Source organism: Urocitellus parryii, chromosome 9 (genome assembly GCF_045843805.1).
Source record: "Urocitellus parryii isolate mUroPar1 chromosome 9, mUroPar1.hap1, whole genome shotgun sequence".
NCBI lineage: Eukaryota > Metazoa > Chordata > Mammalia > Rodentia > Sciuridae > Urocitellus > Urocitellus parryii.
This window is the reverse complement of record NC_135539.1, coordinates 58,412,880-58,432,330: the sequence shown is the minus strand read 5'-3', so window position 1 is coordinate 58,432,330 and position 19,451 is coordinate 58,412,880. Positions and strand designations below refer to the sequence as shown.

The window sequence follows — 19,451 nt, the reverse complement described above, 5'->3', positions numbered from 1 at the left end:
TGCGCAGCACTCTCTATATAGGAAAGGATGTTGCCTCACCGTGAGCTAGTTTTGCGTAACTACTATTACAAATCTTAAGGAATGGGCGAATGTTCTCCACCCTACAGTTCATGGCCCTGACTCGCCAGCTGAGGCCAAAACCGTGCCCAAGTGGCGGTGGTGTTCCAAATGGGTAGAGACGCCCACACCCTCCAGCCCTCTGCGGGAGTGCCTTCACAGTACAAAAGCAGCCGCACCAACCAAAATGCTCCGGACAGCTTAAATAGTTGGCGACACGCTCCGTGTCCTTCCGTAAGTCTTCCCACCCCACTTCCGCTTCCGGGGAGGTGACTCCCAGGCCCTGGGGCTTGGGGGGCGGAGTTAGAGAGGAGCCGGAAGCGGCCGCACTTCCGGTACGGAAAACTCTCAGCTGCGGCTCTGACCCGGCTTGACAGGCGCGGTCCCTGCAAGTAGCGCTGCCGCCTTTCACCTCTCTGCTGTCTAACCTTCAAGCTCGTTTGCGGTCCCGAAGCTCCTTGTCTTCGAAGTCGCCCCTTCCCTATGTTCCGGGGCAGGAGTCCTGTAAGCAAAGATCCGCCCGCCGGTACCCCATCATGTCCGAACTGACTAAAGAGCTGATGGAGCTGGTGTGGGGCACCAAGAGCAGCCCCGGTCTCTCTGATACCATCTTCTGCCGCTGGACGCAAGGTACCCTGACTGGGTTCTCACTTCCAGCCCCTCTTCCTTTGCCCTGTGAGAGTGAGAGTCTAGCTGTGACGCCCTTCGCTCCAGACCCTCGCGAGCCCCGCACCCTATCCCACTACCCATGCTCAGCGCTGAAACAGAATTTTCTAAAAACGCCCACTTGCTTTGTGGGGAAGAGGTTGAGTAGGAGAGGGGTTACAGCTGCCTGCTGGAGAGCCTCTTCCACCCTTAGAGATGCCCTTCAGCTGGGGAGAAGGGGCGGGTGGTCCCTTGCTGGGATGCAGTGTGTGACAAGGAAAGTGTGCCCTTTGCCTCTTGTCGGTTTCTCAGTGCTGTGGTGCTCTGGATTTTTACCCTGTAACAGTTTTATTTTATTGGTCTTTGATCTGTTTTTGCTCCCGAAGGAGGTGTATGTTATCTGTGTTTGTTCTATTTTTGGAGGGCGGGGAGTCCACAGGAAAGTTAAGGCAGCTAAACCAGAAAGCAGTTTTGTTGTTTGTATTTTATATACGTGATTAGGCGTGGTACTTCCAATATAAACAGAAGGGTGCTTGCTACAAAGTTTTCTCTTGGCCCAAAGTATTCCCGGTTTTGAGATAGTATCTATTAGTATCTGATAGTATCTGTTACACTTGAAAAGGACTGTGGATCACAGCACTTCCTGTGCAGTTCTAATGTTATCCAGACAAGAGTTTTGCATATGTAAAAATTCTTAATAAAACAAAGAGTATTGAAATAAAAATAACCATTTAATTCCTGCACTATTCTGGACTCTGAGCTGGGCCCTTTATACTAGTAGTTGTCCCGAATTCTTAAGTCCTGATAGTAAAATAACACCTTACTAAGGTGACTTAAATTATGGTGAGGTGAAGAGTATAGCCTTTGGAGTCACTAGTAATGTATGTATGTATGTAAAACAATATTATTATTTAGAGAACACCTCAAAAGATTTGGGCGAATTTTTGGTATAGTAAGTAAAAATCCCTACTTCAAAATGTATGTTTTGTAACAAAAAAATCAGAATTGAAGAAGCCATCCTTTCTTTTAGATATGCCTGTTTTAGAGCTGGTAAAGTTAAGATGATTTATTACAGTAAATTGGACTACTTAGCCTACACTCTAGTTTTCCAAATGAGAAAAATGAGTCATGAAGGAATGAATTTCATATCTAACTCCCAACAGCTCTGATTTTATTATTTTGCTTTGAGTTTCTAAACACATGTATTTAGTTTAGCTCTTTTTATACAGTTATGTCAGCTAACCAATATTTTGTAAATTCATGGACACCTGCATTTGCAGATTAATGTTACTTTGTAATCAGTCAACATTTATTAAGTATTTTACAATGTAGAAGAAGGTAATTTTCAACTTGGCTTATATTGTGAAATTTGAAGAAAATTTTAGGGAGGCAGTTCTAGTAATAGTTAAGAGAACAGTCTTTGCATGTGCTTAGGTTCTAGGTTCATGTTATTTAAATTATTTAAGCCTCAGTTGCCTTCTCTGTAAAAATGCAGATAACAGTGTCAACTTTAAAGGGTTGTTATGAGGATTTAAGGCCATGTAAATATATTTGGCCACTTAGCACAATATCTAATATATAGTAAATACTCTGTAAATGATAGTCATTGTTAAATAAAATTAAAAAGCATTTGATTGTGAACTAGGCCCAAGATCACACTGATTTTTCCCTGACAGTTACAAGAAATTATTTGATGTATAATTGTTGTTTTAAATAGGAATTTATAATGGTATATTAGAATGCTCTTCCAGCCAACTTTTAGTTAGGTGGAAGTTGCTTAACAAGATTAAAAATTAGTTCAGTTCAGATTATTTTGAAATCAGGGACTTTTTCCACCAAAGTGTTTTTTTTTTTTTTTTATTGTGGATATCTAATTCTTCAAGGTCTTCCATTGGTCAGTATTTTAAGGCAACCAAACATATATTTTAAGTCATCATCTCTGAGTCAGGTGCTGTTCTTGGTTGTGTATGTCGACTGTTGTATTAATTCTGTCATTCTTAGAGGTCATTGCTAAGTCTTGCTGTGGAAGTCATTTGGGAATGTGGGAATAGGCACAAGACACTGCTGCATTAGTAATGTGACATCAACCTTGGCTTTATTTTGTAGTCAGTAACAGTGTTTTGATTTGACAACTGCAGTCTCAATCCTTTGGAAGCACGATATAAGTGTAAAATATATAGGATAAATACAAAGTTACTTCTAGTTATATCATGTGAGATTATATTTATTGGTCGAGTTAAATTATTTTCATATGTCTGCCAAAAATAATATGCTCCGGGAGTGACACATAGTTGTCTTTACATTTTTAGATAACTCTTTACTGCAAATCTAATTTTTATAAAATGGGTAGGGTTTTGTTTTTATTTCGAAGACAAGAAGCCACTTAGAGGCTTGAAGCTGGCTCTTTTTTTTTTTTTTTTTTTTTTAACTTTTAAATGTATCCTGGACTCCATTTCCTTTCTGCTAAAATTGCCTATAGTACTCTATAAGGAAAAACATTTTCACTTCTTTAGTTCTTCAGTATCATTCATTCTTTTCTTTCTACAAATTAAACCAGAGTTTCAGGGCCTTGAAATTGAGACTTAATAGATTATGAGGGAAAATAAACATAAGTTAAGCATATATAGATGGTAAAAAAAAAATAGAGAATTCGGGGTGGATTGTCCTGAATGGCTCTAACTTTTAAGATGAGATTTAAACAAACATTTGAAGTCAATGATCTAGTAGTCATGCAGACATAGGAAGATAGTGTTCCAGGCAGAGGATATGGTTGTTCTAAAAGACTAAATGCATAATATACCTTGCCTGTTGCTTGAGGACCAGAAAAGAGGTGAGTGTGGCTGGAGAGGGTGAGGGAAGGCAATAAAAGATGAGTGAAGAAATAATAGGGCCCAAGTCATAGCTTTCTAGGGCATTATAAGAACTTTGGCTCTTACTCTGAATGAAATGGATGTTATAAGATAGTTCAGAGATACAAAGATTTTAAGGAATTGTTTGGTTACTGTACTTGAAGATAGACTGTAGTGGATTAAGTTAGGCAATAAAGTCAGAAAATGGACAACTGCAGTAATTCAGGGGAAAGGTGGTTTGGATTAGGAAAATAGTAATGTAGATGGTAGAAAGCGGTCATATTGAAAAATTCCAGCAGAACCAAAACAAACTAGATTTAATAACAGCAGAATTAGTGTTATAAATAAAAACAATTAACTTTCAAATTTGGCAGACTTTTTCTATAAAGGGTTAATGGCCTTTTCCTCAATACTTTTGTAGCAAAAGCAGCCATACTGCATTTATAAAGCATATGAAGACTGTAATTTTCCAATTGCCAATCTATATTATAAATATATTATAAATGCTCAAACTATTTCTCCCTCCTTCCAAGCTTTGTTGTTTCCTTGTTCCATGTGAAGATTAGCCAGAAAGGGAAAAACAGTTTTGCTATTTATAGCAGTTCCAGGTTTGGGGATTTTTTTGGGGGTGAGAGGGCAGGTGTTGGGGAGGTGGGGCTGTGTTTGATTGAAATTAGAGTTCTAGGTTTTCAATATTGGGGACAATATTACATAAAATGAAAAAAAAGTAACAAAAGCGAGGGGTAAGTTGAAAATATAAGTATGAAATGTACTAAGAGTTAATTCCTTTGGGTTCAAATTTGATTGGGAATTATTACAAAGGAATTCAATATTATTTTAAAGTAATAAAATGATATATCAGTATCATTAATTTTTTCCCCTTAAAGTGACTATAATGCTATGGATTAACATTATTTCAAATATTTTATTTTTGGAAGCCTTTTATTTAAGTATAGTTTTTCCTTTCTCCAGTACACCTAAGTCATATTTCATCTAACAGATTTTTAAAATTAATTTATAAGCACATATGACAAAATTAATTCCTTGATAGTTTTAACACATAGTGTATTATTTTAAAATTTTTTTCTGTGTGGTTGTAGATAGACAGCATGCCTTTATTTGTTTGTTTTTTATTTTTTCTGTGATGCTAAGGATCCAATCCAGTGCTTCACACATGCTAGACAAGCACTCTGCCACTGAGCTATAGCCCTGGCCCCTAACGTATTCTTTTTTTTTTTTTTTAAAGAGAGAGAGAGAGAGAATTTTTAATATTTATTTTTTAGTTATTGGCGGACACAGCATCTTTGTTGGTATGTGGTGCTAAGGATCGAACCCGGGCCGCACGCATGCCAGGCGAGCGCGCTACCGCTTGAGCCACATCCCCAGCCCAACGTATTCTTTTTTATTAAAAGACTTTGAAGTGTCTCATAGCATCATATTTCTACATTATGCTTTTCAGTTTTTGAAAATTTATTTAACCCTTACAACCTTGAAAGATAATAGAAGACAAGTATAGTTGCCTTCATATTTTTTGATAAGAAAAGTAGGTCCAATTCAGATATATGACTTAAACAAGATCATCTAAGCTTGTAGTAGTCCAAAAAGTATTTCTACAGTCATGTTTACATGGAATGCGAGAATTATAGAGGCCACGCAGTTGTCAACTGTTTTGAGTAATGTATAATGTATAATAAGTCATGAACCTGAGACTGAAAAACTGCAGAGGTTCATGGCTTAGGTTTAATTATAAAGAACAGACTTTTCTGTGGTTTATAATATTGTGATATAAAATTGCATATTATAATCAGTGGTTAAATGGGTCATTTCAGATCTCATCAGAAAAAAAAGACAGTTTGTAATATGTTAATTCCTTTTAAAACTAGGATATAATGTCAGTATGAAAACCCTTGACAAGAAAAGTAGCTCAGTGTCCTAGGAAGTTCAAACTCAAAATCTTTTAAAAGCCTACTTGAAATAGTCTTGTTGAAGGATAAAATATTTAATTTCTATTTAGCTAACTTCATTTCAATTTTGGCTTTAATAGCATTTACAGTTTTTGAAAATTTATTTAATTATCAATTAATACACTCAAATATACATACTGGAATTAAACTGAATTTATATAAAGCATATCTACCTAGAATTCTCTCCTTGGTGTTTTAATAGCCAAAGTACGAAAGTGATTCATTACAATGTAGTTGGAACTATCAGCTCCACCCATGGATCCTGAAAATTGCATTATATTATTAAGAGTTTTAAGGAAGGTTAGAGTCCTTTAATAATTCACATACATACACAGAAAGTTGAGCAGAGCCTGTTTGTTTTGTCTGCACTTAAGATGTACAACACCAGAGGTCCTTTCCTTATTCCCATTGGGCAAACAACAAAGGCCTGTTGATTTCACCTCTTGTTTCTAAGTTGCACCTTGAATTTTATTTTCTTAATGCAGTAACTAGCACCCTTAGTTACACTTGGCCTTGCTAAATTTTCCCATCTCTTTACCAATTTCCCCTTCTGCATTTATCTTCTTATCTAACTCTCAGTCAACTGTGTATTGCTGGAAAAAATTGTCCAGCATTAATACAAATGTAATTAAGTTCAAGTTGAGTCCTTGCTACTACTTAGTTCTTTATCCTTGTTAGCTTTTCAGAAAACATTTCTCTCAATTCTCTACCCTTCTCATTTCCCTCACTTTTCAATAATTAACATCTGTTCACTTCTTTGCCCATGTTTAAATTAGAAGCCTTCTGAAATTCATCTGTAAGCTAGCAACTTTCAAATTTTTTGAGCTCACTCAAAAAATATTGAGGGCTTCAATATAAATAATGCAAAATTAATAAGCCCCTGATTATTTTTTGCATTTTAAAAAATCTCTCCAGTGTCCAGCTTGCTGTATGACTGCATTCTCACATTCGCTGTCCCAGTTCAGTCTGTCCCAATTTGTTGTTTTCATTGAAGTTATGCAGAAAACTCAGCTTCACATAGATTTGTAATTGAACAAGTTATGTATTGGCCTTTTATAATAACCATTGATATTATTTGATACCACACCAAAACTGAACATGCAATAGTCTTTGAAATTGTTTGCAATCTGGAATCTGAAACTGCAACAATGAACTTTTCCTACTCAGTTAAATTGAAATCCATTGATTGTCTTGTACTTTCACTGGATCTCTTGCCTGTGCACTAATTTGTACCAATGGATTCATTTGGAAATTATTGGTCTATTGGTTATGACAACCTTTTGAATGTATTTACTTCACAATATCACCACTCATCAGAGAATTCTTTAAGCTTTGAGAAACTGTCAGATTCACACTTATAGATAGTTTCCCAGGTATTGCCTGAAAACTTGAAATTTTCTGACAATAATACTGCCAATTATTTTCCTTAATTTGCCACGCTAACTTAATTTATTTATGAGAAAGTATCAGAAACCTAAGTCTGAGTAATTGTATTTTATTGCTGGTTCTTCAAACTAAACACACACACACACACACACACACACACACATACACACACACAAACAACAATAGCAACAGAAATCCTGAAACCAGCACTCATTTAAGAAAGTAGCAAAGTTAGTTTGCAATTCTAAAAATTACACATGTACTTTTCCTTGAGGTAACTCTAAACCATCAGACTTTGTAGATAGCAGAATTGCTTTATGGATAGTTTCCATTTTGTCACACATAATACTAAAGAGATTGCATTAAGGGCCTGATTTTAAAAAGTTAGCTGTTTTTACTATTTCAGGGCATTCTTAAGTTAATTTGACTATGTATATGGTTGTATTTGCTACTACAAAATTACTAGTACAATTTGACAGCACTGCCTTGATATATGCTAATGAACAAGCAGTTTAACCCACTTCGCTTTTGTACCATTACTGTAAATGTCAACAAAGTTAAAAGGATAAATAATGTCTTAATATTATATTACAGGAACTATTTTAACCTCTAGGGAGCCCCCTGAAAGCATCACTTCCAGAGGATCTGTGAACCATATTTGAGAATCTGTCTTTAGTCCACAACTACCAAATTATACTTTTTTTCAGCTCTTTTAAGAATTGCAGTCTTTAGACTTGCTTTTGCCCATATAAATCATATTCATTCGTGCCTCCCTGCCTTTTTTATAACACATACCCTCAGTCTACAAAAATAGTAATTCTTTATCCAACCACCCTTCAATGGATCATCCTTTTTATCTTGTGCCAATTTTTTTTCAACAAATAGCTTATTTTCACTATTTTTCCTTCTAATTTGAATCACACTTCAATCCTTTAAAGTTTGGCTATTCTCTCCAGCACTGCAAGTCTCCCCCTCCACAGTGAAAGGTTTAATCCAGGAGGTTATCTTTATTTGGCAGCATTTATAACAGTTGACTACTCTTTGCTTCTGATTTTTTCCTTCCCAGAACCTGTCGTGTTTTTCTCTTACCCTTATTTTTCTAATCTGTCAATCTACATTGCTGACTCAGCCCTTGATCACTTCTTTAATGTTTCCAACTTCATTACCTTTGTGTGTGTGCTCATTCACTTTAACTGACATGTTTTAAAAGATTGTAATTGCTCTTTCTAATCCTAACTTCTGTTCTGAGCTCGAGACTACTTCTAAATGTTGCTAAAAGGTCTCACATTTTTTGAAACTGAATGTGGTCTTCATAGAAACAATGTCCCCACCCCATTATCTTCCTTTTGAAAACTTCAGCAAGCATTAGTTGAGTAATGGCAATATATCATACTGTGGATAAATAGTGTTCAATAAAATGGTCAAAATACCTGTAAGGTAAGGTGGACAGTGAATAAATAAACAATATAATTTCAGATTACAGTAAATGATCGTTGTGCTGGAGGATGATAAGAGAGACTGCTTAGATAGGAAATATTTCTTTGAGGAGTTAACTTAGGTCCTGAAGAATAAGAATGATTTAGAGAAGAGAGTAGGGGAAAGAGCATTTCCTGCAGAGAGAACAGCAAGCAGCGTAGAAGCCCCAGAAAAAGACCTTGGGATGTTCTAAGGATTGAAGGTCATTGCAGAGAATGAAAGAGTGAATTGAGGGCTGGTTGGATTGGTAGATCATCCTGAGTCTTTAAACTATTAAAAGGAGTTTGCATTTTATTCTAATTGGATTGAGAAGTCATTGAAATGTTTTAAGCAGATTGTGACAAAATCTAATTTTCATTTCTAAAGTATTCTGGCAACTCTGGTGAATAGATGGAATAGATGTGATTTAAGGAGATAGAGAGGAAGTGGAAGATCTATTTGAAAAATTTTAACAGTATTTTAGGTAAGAAATTATGGCAGTTGAAATGTACATGCTTGAGATTATTCTGGATCCCTGAACCAAAGGATGAAGCCTAAAAGAAATCAGAATTTTTTAGAGGAAAGGTTAGCACGTGTCTCAAGGCAAGTAACATCATTTACAGAGGGTGAAAAATGGAATATTTGAAGACCTGAAAGAAGCCCAGCATATCTGGAGTCTAAAGAGGGAGAACTGTCTGGGGTGAAGGAGGAGAGATGGGCAGAAGCCAGTATACACGACCATATAATTTAGACTCTGTGTCTGGAGTTCTAAACCAGGCTATGTTTGGGGACTACCTGGTTACTCGCGGTAATGGAAATGCAGGGAATAGATGAAATAGCCCAGGTAGAATGTATAGGAAAAAGAGCAGAGATCCTAATGCTTGCACCTGGGGGCCTTCCACAGTTAAAAAGAGCTGATCTGAGAGACTGAGAAGAAATAGAAAAAAGAAAACATGGAACAAGAGGGACCAAAATTCAAAGAACAATGATTTTTCAGAAGTTCTAGTAAGCATTTGAGGTGATTCTCTGAGAGGTTAAGTAAGATTTGGAAAATAGCCTGTATTGGTCACATTGATGAACTTGGGTGAGAATGCCTTTGGTATAATCATAGGTTAAAAACCAGATTGGTGTGAGTTGAATAACGTGTGAGATAAGACAAGTGAGATACTATATTTAGTTGGGGAGCTTTGAGAGAACAAAAATGAGGAAGTGTTGGCTGGAGTTTTTGGTAGAATCTTAAAGGCGTTTGTAAAATGTGAGATACACATTTAAATGCTGCTTAGAAGAGAGACTGAAGAAAGAGAGAAGGTAGAAAGGAATGAATATGTCTTGTTTGAATTGTTATCACCATCTTAAACTAAAAACCTCAGAGATAGTTCTAATTTCTTCTATACCAAGGCTTTGCTCCACTTACACATACTAATCAAAACTTAATTTTAATTATCTCACACATCAACCAAATCTTAATTTTGCCCCAAATATTGTCTAAAATAGTTTTTCTTCTCCACATGAATGTTGCTTTTATTAGGTTGGCTTTTATTAGGGCTCTTGCTTTTATTAGGGCTCTTGAAACAACCTTATCCCGTTCTGGTTCTTCAGCAAACGTGAAAAACATTGAGTGATCATGCGACTACTGGAAGGTCTTGCCTGGTCGAATACTGGTTTGGTCCTTTGCAGTTCAAACCTCTTGTCGTCTTCAGCTCCTCCCATTTGCCCTCTCCTCCAGCCTACCCCATCCTACCCTTTAGCTACATTAAATTTCCCTATGATTCATAAAATTTCCCAGCTTTTACAATGCTTTTTCTTTTAATAAATAATATTTTTAACTGAATTTCATTTGCCTATCCTTTTTCCCCCACCAGAGTCTTATTCAAGATCATTCTCAAACTTATCTTTTATGACTTGATTCAGGCAGAATATATTGTATCATTCTTTAGCCAAGGCACTTTCTTCATTCTCTTGTTACAACATTAACTTATTCCTTTTAGTAATCTTCTATTTGCGTGTCTGTCTTCTCTAGATTGTTGTTTTTGCAAGACTAATGATTGTAACATTTATGAATATATCCTAGAGGATTGGTGTAATATCTGATGTTCATTAAATACATGGTGGGTGAATGACCGAGTTGTAATCAGTAATGAACTTTGATAGATTCCTAGCATGTGGAATTTTAAGAATAAAAACAGGCCTAGGGAATTGAAATGCTTTCCTCCAAGTTATTTAGAAAATAACTGGAGTTTTCAGACTTTTGGCTCAGGGGCCTCTGAAGAACTTCTGTAGTCACTACGAATCAGTGCAGGTAGGATAATGTTTACATTAAGATAGAACTAATATAATCACATTTATCGTCTATGATGCCATTATTAATTTACAGAATGTGAAATAGATTGAAATAAAAAAAAGATATGTTTGGAAGGAGTCCTAAAAATTCTGTCGGAATTCAATACACTGTCTAGTCTTCCTTAGAATAAATTAAATAATTTAAAAATCAGGGGCTAAAGATGTAGGTCACTGGTAGAACATGTGCTTAGGTTTCTTCCCCAACATAACAAAATAAACAAAAAACTAAAGTCAGATTTAGTGACTTTATGACATTTGCCAGTAAATGGGTAGAGCTAGAGACTATCATGCTTAGTGAAAGAAGCCAGTCCCAAAAAGCCAAAGGTCAAATGTTTTCTGGTATGTGAAAAGCTAACCTACAGTAAGTGAATAGGGGTGAGGGAAAGAATAGAAGTTCAGTAGATGAGACAATGGGAAAGGCAGGAAAGTAGTAAAGATAGGAAAGGAAAGACAGTGGAATGAATCAGATATAATTTTCCAATGTACATATATGGAAACATCACAGTGAATCCTACCATCATGACCATCCACAATAACAGAATCCTAAGTAGAATAAGATATATTTGATACTTGTATTATTATATCACAATGGATTCTACTGTCATGTATAACTAAAAAGAACAAATAAATTTTTAAAACTTAAATTTAGTGTTCTTTTACTCAGTTGCACACTTCATCTTTCTAGAGTGGTCTCTAGGTGCAAAATTATGTGTGTGCACACATGTGTGTACATTCACTTGTGTGTATTTGGGAGGGCTAACATTGATTGCATAGCTTTTTTCAAAGGGCTTTTTGATCCACCCAAAAGTGAAGAAGTAACGTACCAGATAACATGTAGGTATTTGCTGTTCTGATAAGTGATTGTTCTTTAAACAAAGTACATGAAAAATTCGTTTAGCTGCTTTTTGAATTACATTTTTAATCTTTGCTACTTGCTTTCATTTTTAGGGTTTGTGTTTAGTGAATCAGAGGGATCTGCATTAGAACAGTTTGAAGGTGGCCCCTGTGCTGTTATTGCACCGGTTCAGGTAACATAGACTACTTTACCAACTCCTTAGAGGGACATATTCAAACGTTTCATATTTGGCATTTTGTTTTCTAATGTCTGTACTCTATATAATTACGAGACATGGTCAGTTAATTATTTTGCTCATACAGATTTCTATAAATATCCGAAATAAAAATGAATTCAGAACATGGTGAGCATGGTGTACAGAAGTAGCTTCTTCTCTGCTTTCAAGGAAAAATAATAGGACTTCCCCAACTTTCAAAAACTTAGGAATCATTGATCTTGACACTTTTATGATATAAAGAACCTATTGAATAATAACATTTTATGCCTTACATAGAAATAATCAGTAATTATACTGTTTTCATTTGTTCTTTGTATAAAAATTATTTTCTGAAAAAGTTGAAGATATGTTAATATTTTCATGGCCTAAAACTTAAAGTATTCATATGTTGGCATTACATACTACTTAGGCTATAGCTTTGGCCTTTCTAAATAAACATGGCATCTGATTTCAAACAGTTTCAGAAATTGTCTTTGCACCATAGGGCTTATATAAATGTCATTGATTTTAAATATGAATGTTTTTTAATTTGAAAGACTGATTTGTTATAAATTCTAACATTGTTAAAGAATTTTCAGTTTACTGGTAATGTTTACAATATCTGAAAAGTACTGCAACTTTGGAATTGTTAAAAAAGAAGCTCTAATTTATTGCTTACATTTTTAACCATGTTTTAAAAATATATATTTAATGTGATATATTTACTACTCACTGGGTATAAAGAATATATTCCTGAACTGTCAGCTGCAAAGTAAGTTTTTATCTCAAACATTATATTTCATATAATTTTACATTATTAAATACAAAATGTATTTCTAAAAAGGAAAAAAAAATTCCCTCATGATGAATTCCAAAATGTGTCCTTATAGCTCATTATTTCTTTAAAGAGTGAAGTTGACTGTAGAGTTGAATTAGTAAAGTTATAAATTAAGAAAGATGTGATTGTCTGACTCTTATGTCAGAATTAACTGAATACTTTAAAAGGAATTCAACCATAAGTTAGTGATTATAGCTGTTGTATTGAGTGAGTGAAGCATATTTTGGTCACTAGTAAGAATCTTACCGGGCCTGAATTTGGAGATGCTTTTATAGTCTGTATATAAATTAGATTTTATGAACATAGCCCCTCTTGATCAGTAATGCTACCCTTAAATTTTTAGCAAAAGTTTATGAATGTGGAGAAATGCACAGGAGTTTAAAATTCAGTATATATCCAGATGGTAGTTCTTTTTATAAGTGGGATGATTTTATGTAACAAGGGTAACTGTAATGTTAAAAATTCTGATGTACAACTACAAAAATGGAAAGTTGTTACTCCATGTATGTGTAGTATGTGAAAATACACTCTACTTTTGAGGTCATGATTTAGTTTAAGAAGCACACAAATCTTTTCAATCAATAATATAACTTTTTTTTATTAGTGTTTCAATGTAAACACCAAAACTAAATCATTAGGAGTAATGACAGATGGGGTTGCGATTGTGGCTTGGTGGTAGAGCACTTGCTTAGCATGTGTGAGGCACTAGTTTTGATTCTAAGCGCCACATACAAATAAATTAAATAAAGGTCCATTGGCAACTAAATATTAAAAAAAGAGTTTGACATAAATGAGTAAGTCTAGATATTAAGTTAGACTATAAAATTTAGAATATGATACTAGTTTTTCTAGCACCATAGTAATACCATGATAACAGCACCAAATCTACAACTTCATCATAAATCTTACCTCATTTGTCAGTTTATTGAGTTTATTACATACCATGATTTTAAAAAAGGAACTAAACATCAATGGTGAAATAAAATGAAATTTCATATATATGCCATCAATATGACTTGTTAGCAATTTGAGGGGGAAAATTAGTTTAGATCTGATACTATATACCAAATATACTTTGAATTGTTTAATCATAGAATAACCAAAAAATAATATATTGTCAGTACTTTAACAGAAGGATTACTTTAAGCTCAGAAAAATATTTGCAGTGACCATTAGCAATAAGGGGATATTGTCTAATGGGAAGAACTTGTAAAAATTGGTTAGAAAAACATAGAAGACCTCAGTGCTGAAATGGACATAAATATGTAGTTGTAGCAGGTAGGATGATACTGGACTAATAAATAAATAAATAAATAAAACCCCACCAAAAGAAAAAAAAAAACCCTGCTGAGAATCCAAAGAATGAAAATTAAATTGTAACTAGAGCCTATTACCTACTTTTAAATATTATATGAAATTATAATTGCCAGTGCATATGCAGGTAGGATGATGCTAGCTAGCATACTCAGGCACTGCCAGCTGGTACAAATTTAACACAAATTTGAACTTTGATTTTTGGGAAGAAATTTTACACTGTAATTGGAATCATAATCAGATTTTTTTTAGTAGTTGTACCTTCTGTGAATCTTTGTTAAAGTAATAATCATAAGGAAAAAGCTGAATTCAAGAATAAGATCATATTTATAGTATCAAAAAATTGCAACAACCTAATGTAAAATGATTTGAAGTAAATTTTGGCAGCTTGATAGACTTAAGTACTACTTAGATTATATTTATGAATTTCTATGGAAAAATAGAAAACAATGTGCCCATTATGATTCTCACTTGTAAAAACAAGTGTGGGAAAAAGACCATAAAGAAATACTGTGTGCATCACAGTGGCAATAGTGGTTGTATTAGTGGATGTCTTCACCTCACTTCCAAAATTTTGTAATGTAGTTATATTAATCCATTTTATGGTGGTTGTCATTTTGGGAAAATTCAGAAAAACTTGATTGTAGTATCTGTAGGTTTTATTGCTATGTGAATGCTATTGAATATTAGTTTTATTGTTAATTGTCTTTCAATCAGCAGCTCATTAGCTGCCAGGTACTGTGCTGAGAGTATTACATAAATTTTCTCCTAGAGTCCTCACTGCAACGTTCTAAAGATTGTACACCATTATTTTTAGTAAAGTAAGAGAACCAGGATTCAAATCTAGTTTGTCTAACTAAAAGCAGTCTTCAAACTGTTTTTCTAATGCTTTCAAACACATGTAAGTGAGAATCGTCATAGTATCTCTAAAGGGATCTGCCCTTTACAGATTCAAATTCAATAGATTCATTTTAAGCAAGTTAGGTGAACTATGAGAGGGAAAATCTTTACTGCACTCAGATGCTTTCTGTAAACTAACCAATTCAGTTGACTTATTGAATTTGCTTTCAAATCTTATAGCTTTTTGAGTTAAACCCAGAAGTTAGGAGAGCTCTTTATGATTAATTGATAACTCTAATAGTGGTATTTCTTTTATCACAGATCAGACAGAGATAACAGGACCATTTTGTGCTTAGATTTCTTTTATCCCAAAGAATCTAAGGGAAATGTAGACTTGTTCCTGGTTTTGTAGGGCCCTCACTTAGTAAATGGAACAGAAATTTTGTAATTTCTAATTATGTGTCTATTATTTGAGTCTATTCTTCATAGGAGAAAATATGTATTGGAGAGGAATGTATATCTAGAATCAAATTCATAGTAGTGTATTCCTAGTAAATAACCGTGCACTTACTGTTGAATGTGAAGGGGAATCACTTGAAATTTTTACAGAACTATTCAAAAGATCAGAAGGAGAGGCAATTTAGTTTTTCCCATTTTAAAAATAAAATGATAAGAGGTATGTTTATAATGCATTCTAATTCATGCTTTAATTGTATAAAGGCATTTCTTTTGAAGAAGCTCCTGTTTTCTTCTGAGAAGTCATCTTGGCGGGATTGCTCAGGTATAACAGCCATCTTTTAAAACTTTTATTCCATCCTCTATTTTAAAAAAAGATCTATGCAACATTCATCATCAATATTTTAATTAAAATTATATATCTTAAAAAGTAAATTATCAGTGGGATTTTTTCCTGAGGTTTATTTTTTATAATGTTTCATGAATAGCAACTCCAAATTTTAAGCTATTTATTTCCAAATTTGATTTTCCTAATAACTAAGAGATATGAGACAGGGTAGTATGACAGAGAAAAACCTTTGGCCTCTTGCTAAAACATACATTTCCTAGAACTTTGTGATGATAGTATACCATAAATAAAGATCATTGTGGCCTTTATATTTTGTCTTATTTAGCTCTAATCGACAGCTCAGAATTATATTTGCATCCCCGCATCTTTTGGTATAATGCCTTACACAATGCAAATATTGCAAATAATTCTCAGTTGAATTGCAAATGGGGCTCTAATAGCATCTGCAATATGATTAAATCAGATCTATAGTACTACCTGATAATAACAAACATTTGCATTCCACTTGACAGTTTATAAAGATCTTTCCTTCATTTACACAATTTCATGTGAACCTCACAATAACATCTGGAGAAGGTAGGATATATTATGATCGAAGTTTTGTATGTAAGGACATAACAGCTTCCATTCCAAACCATGACCATAGACTGTACTAATGATTTTGAATTTAAGTGTTAAGTTGTCATACTTATATACACATATACTTTGATTTCTGAAATGCAAAATTTTAGTAAACCTATTTAAGAGATATTTTCATTAATAAATTTTTATTAATAAAATTTGTACTTCTTGTACCAAAATATGTTCACTTTGATACAAACTTGTAAAGCATTGTCATAAAGGTCAGAAAGGCTTCAATAATTATAAAGTAGATGACACAGTTCCTGTGTTTAAAGACAGTTTAATTCATTAGGAGAAACAGAAAGCTCCTGGGTCATTGAATATGTATACAGCTTATCCCCTTTATTGGAAAGTTTCAGAAAATTGTACTACTTCTGAAAAGTAACACAGCTTGAGAAAGGCAGGGTTGGCTAAGGTTCAGAGAGAAATGGTCTGTGTGTTCTAATACTCAAATCACTACAATATAGTGTTAGTAACTTATGTATTATAAAGCATAACCACAGTGGCCTCTGCTAAAGTAATGAATTGTGGTCTTATATTTGCTGACAATGTGTTACCTCATTTTTCTTATTCCTGTGGGATAGGATGATAAGACATTAAAATTCAGAAGAAAGGATAAAAATAGAGGTCTCAACAGGCCTTGATGGTTGTGCTTGGTTCTGCAGTAGAGGAAACCTCAGGTTAAATGCTACATTTGTGGCTTCAGAAGCATGATCAGAATCAGATTATTCCAAGTGGCATATTATTTTTCATAATGTTTAATTCTGCATTTTTCAGGACTTTTTCTGTCAATGATAGTATGTAAAGTGATGATGTTTTGATCCTGAAGCACACCATAGAATAATTTACCATCTGTTATTCTTGGGTTTTCCACATTCTTAAAATATTTGATTTTCATTATTAAATCAAAACATTTTTAATATTGTTGTTCATCATGGGATTTTTTTTCTGAAAAAGCTATTATAACTTATACTTTGATTATTTTTAGAGGACGAGCAGAAGGAACTTCTTTGTCATACCTTATGTGATATTTTAGAAAGTGCTTGTTGTGACAACTCTGGATCATACTGCTTGGTTTCATGGTTAAGAGGAAGGACAACTGAGGAAACTGCTAGTATTTCTGGGAGTCCTGCAGAGTCTAGTTGCCAAGTGGAACATTCTTGTAAGATACATTTTTATTTCCTGAAATAACTTCTTATGCTTTTGTTTTAATGAAACTTGAACTTTTTGAAGAAAATATTTTTTAAATTTCATAACATCTTTTCTAATCAAAGCTTAATTAATAAATCTTAATATTTTCTATTTACCTTTTGATTTTAACTACTAGTAGATATATTTTTGCAAAAAAATTATCTCATAATAATCTTTTAAAGTTATGGATAACTTCTGCTTGACAGCAATCTCCCTTGAGCTTCAGAACTCTTATTAAGAAAGTTAAAAGAACAAAAATCTGTATACTTTAATTTCAGATGCCTTTATGTTATTCTTTAAGCATTGAAAGTAAAGGAGACATTTGATATCAGTACATTTCTTTTCTTTAGCTGCTTTCTAGAGCAAAGATGGGAATATTTTTTCTTAATTACATGCTGTTTTTTCGCTCCCAAACTTTTTGGTCATTGTTATATATGTGGATTATTTTAAGGTAATTTTAATTATTTCTAAAGTTTTTCATACAGCTATTCTTTTTCCTACAAATTATGTATTCTGTGGCGTTTAGCTTTTAAAAATTTTTATGTGATTGACCTAAAAACTGTAATGGATGGATTCTTCTCTTGTATGGAAACTAGATTACATAAGAGTTGCTTTTCTGATTCGCAATTGAGGAATAAACTAATAGGTGATTTTTGATAAATGCTTCTAATGGATAAGTGACTTATTTTACATGTAATGCATTCCATTTACTGTCATCTCTATAGAACTTATTTAATAAAATTTGATGCTTTATTTTTAGAAAGTAAATTTCAATTGCTTCTAGAGACATCTTACCTTCCATATAGGATTAGTTGTAAGGCACCTTTGCCTTCTGGACTGAAATGTCCATGTGTTGTCATTGTCTTCTTTCTCTCACCTGTGCAATTAAAATGACTTAAACCTGGGAAATTCTAATAGTACATTTGCAAGGAATAATTTTTAAAATTTAGACAGTTGAGTGATGTCTCTTTTTTGGGCCTTTCCAACAGAACTTAATATTTTTACAGCTGATAATGACATTTGAAGACAAGTTGAAAATATTCACAAGGATTATAGTAAAACATATCAATTAATGTTGGTTTTGAAATATTTTCTACCTTTCACCAGGTTGCATGTAAGCATGTTTAATAGTTCCAGTTAGGATATTAAAAATTTGAGAGGAGAATAATTAAACTATTTAAAAGGCATTTTAAGGAAAATGTACTTAAAGTCAGTCTATAATTATATGAGAAACTGTTAAAGCACTTTATAATGTGATATTTTTAAATAGGATCTTAAAAATATGCTGTGTGCTCACCATGGATTCTGCTATGCGTCCTATAGTGATAGGTTAAACTTCCCTGATTATATGCCCTTATCATGCACGGGGTTTGCTACTTTAGTAACTAATTTAAGTGGGCATTATCATATTGAATTCCCCTTCAAAAGACAGGCTACAATAATTTTCCAGTTTGCTTTGTGCCTCATTAAGTTGACATGACATAAAACCATATCTGAACTCCATTTTAAATTTTGTATACATTTGAACTGTTTTGTTAACTGAAAATCTGAGAGCTTACTTTAGATAATGAACTGAATTTAAATTAAAATTTTTATTCCATATAACAATCTATTTTTACCTGTTCTTTATTCCCAGTTCTCTTCTTCTTGTGTTTTATTTTTCACCATCCCTGCCTGCTAAGCTTTTTATTTTGCTTGCCTTTTTTCTCTAAATTACTATCTTTATGTCCACTTGAATAGTATGCGTAGTAAAATTATTGTGATAATCAAGCCCTTTGGAAAAAGTAGTCAAGATTTTTTAATTTATCCTAAAATTGCAAATGTGAAGTGTTTTCCCCTTCATTAATATTACATTCTATACAAACATTAATTTCATTGGCTTATGTGGTGTGTATATTTTTGGCTTGTTGGTAATGCACACTTGTTTGCAGTAGTGAATACTTGGGTTCAATTTCAGTTTGTTTCCCATATAAACCTAAAGATTATTTAAATTAATCCATTTGGCCTTCTAAAGATTTTTTAAAAATTACTTGAAACATTTGAAAATTAAAACTGTGCTTTGTAAAGCTAGCATAATGTGATATTTTTAAATTG

At 33.5% G+C, this 19,451-nt stretch overlaps 1 protein-coding gene across 6 annotated transcripts in view; it reads left to right on the top strand.

Annotated features, from left to right (window-relative positions):
- Positions 1-382: 382 nt before the first annotated feature.
- Mindy3 (MINDY lysine 48 deubiquitinase 3) overlaps positions 383-19,451 on the top strand; it is an 86,168-nt gene continuing 67,099 nt past the window's right edge. For 2 of the 6 annotated variants that reach the window (XM_026408119.2, XM_077802545.1), the window contains exons 1-4: positions 383-687; positions 11,645-11,724; positions 15,461-15,521; positions 17,155-17,328. In XM_026408119.2, the coding sequence (XP_026263904.1) occupies positions 594-687; positions 11,645-11,724; positions 15,461-15,521; positions 17,155-17,328 (409 nt within the window). In that variant the 5' untranslated portion in view covers positions 383-593. Of the gene's footprint in view, positions 688-11,644; positions 11,725-15,460; positions 15,522-17,154; positions 17,329-19,451 lie in introns of those variants that run through there. The other 4 variants (XM_026408120.2, XM_026408121.2, XM_077802546.1 and 1 more) reach the window with 4 other exon arrangements.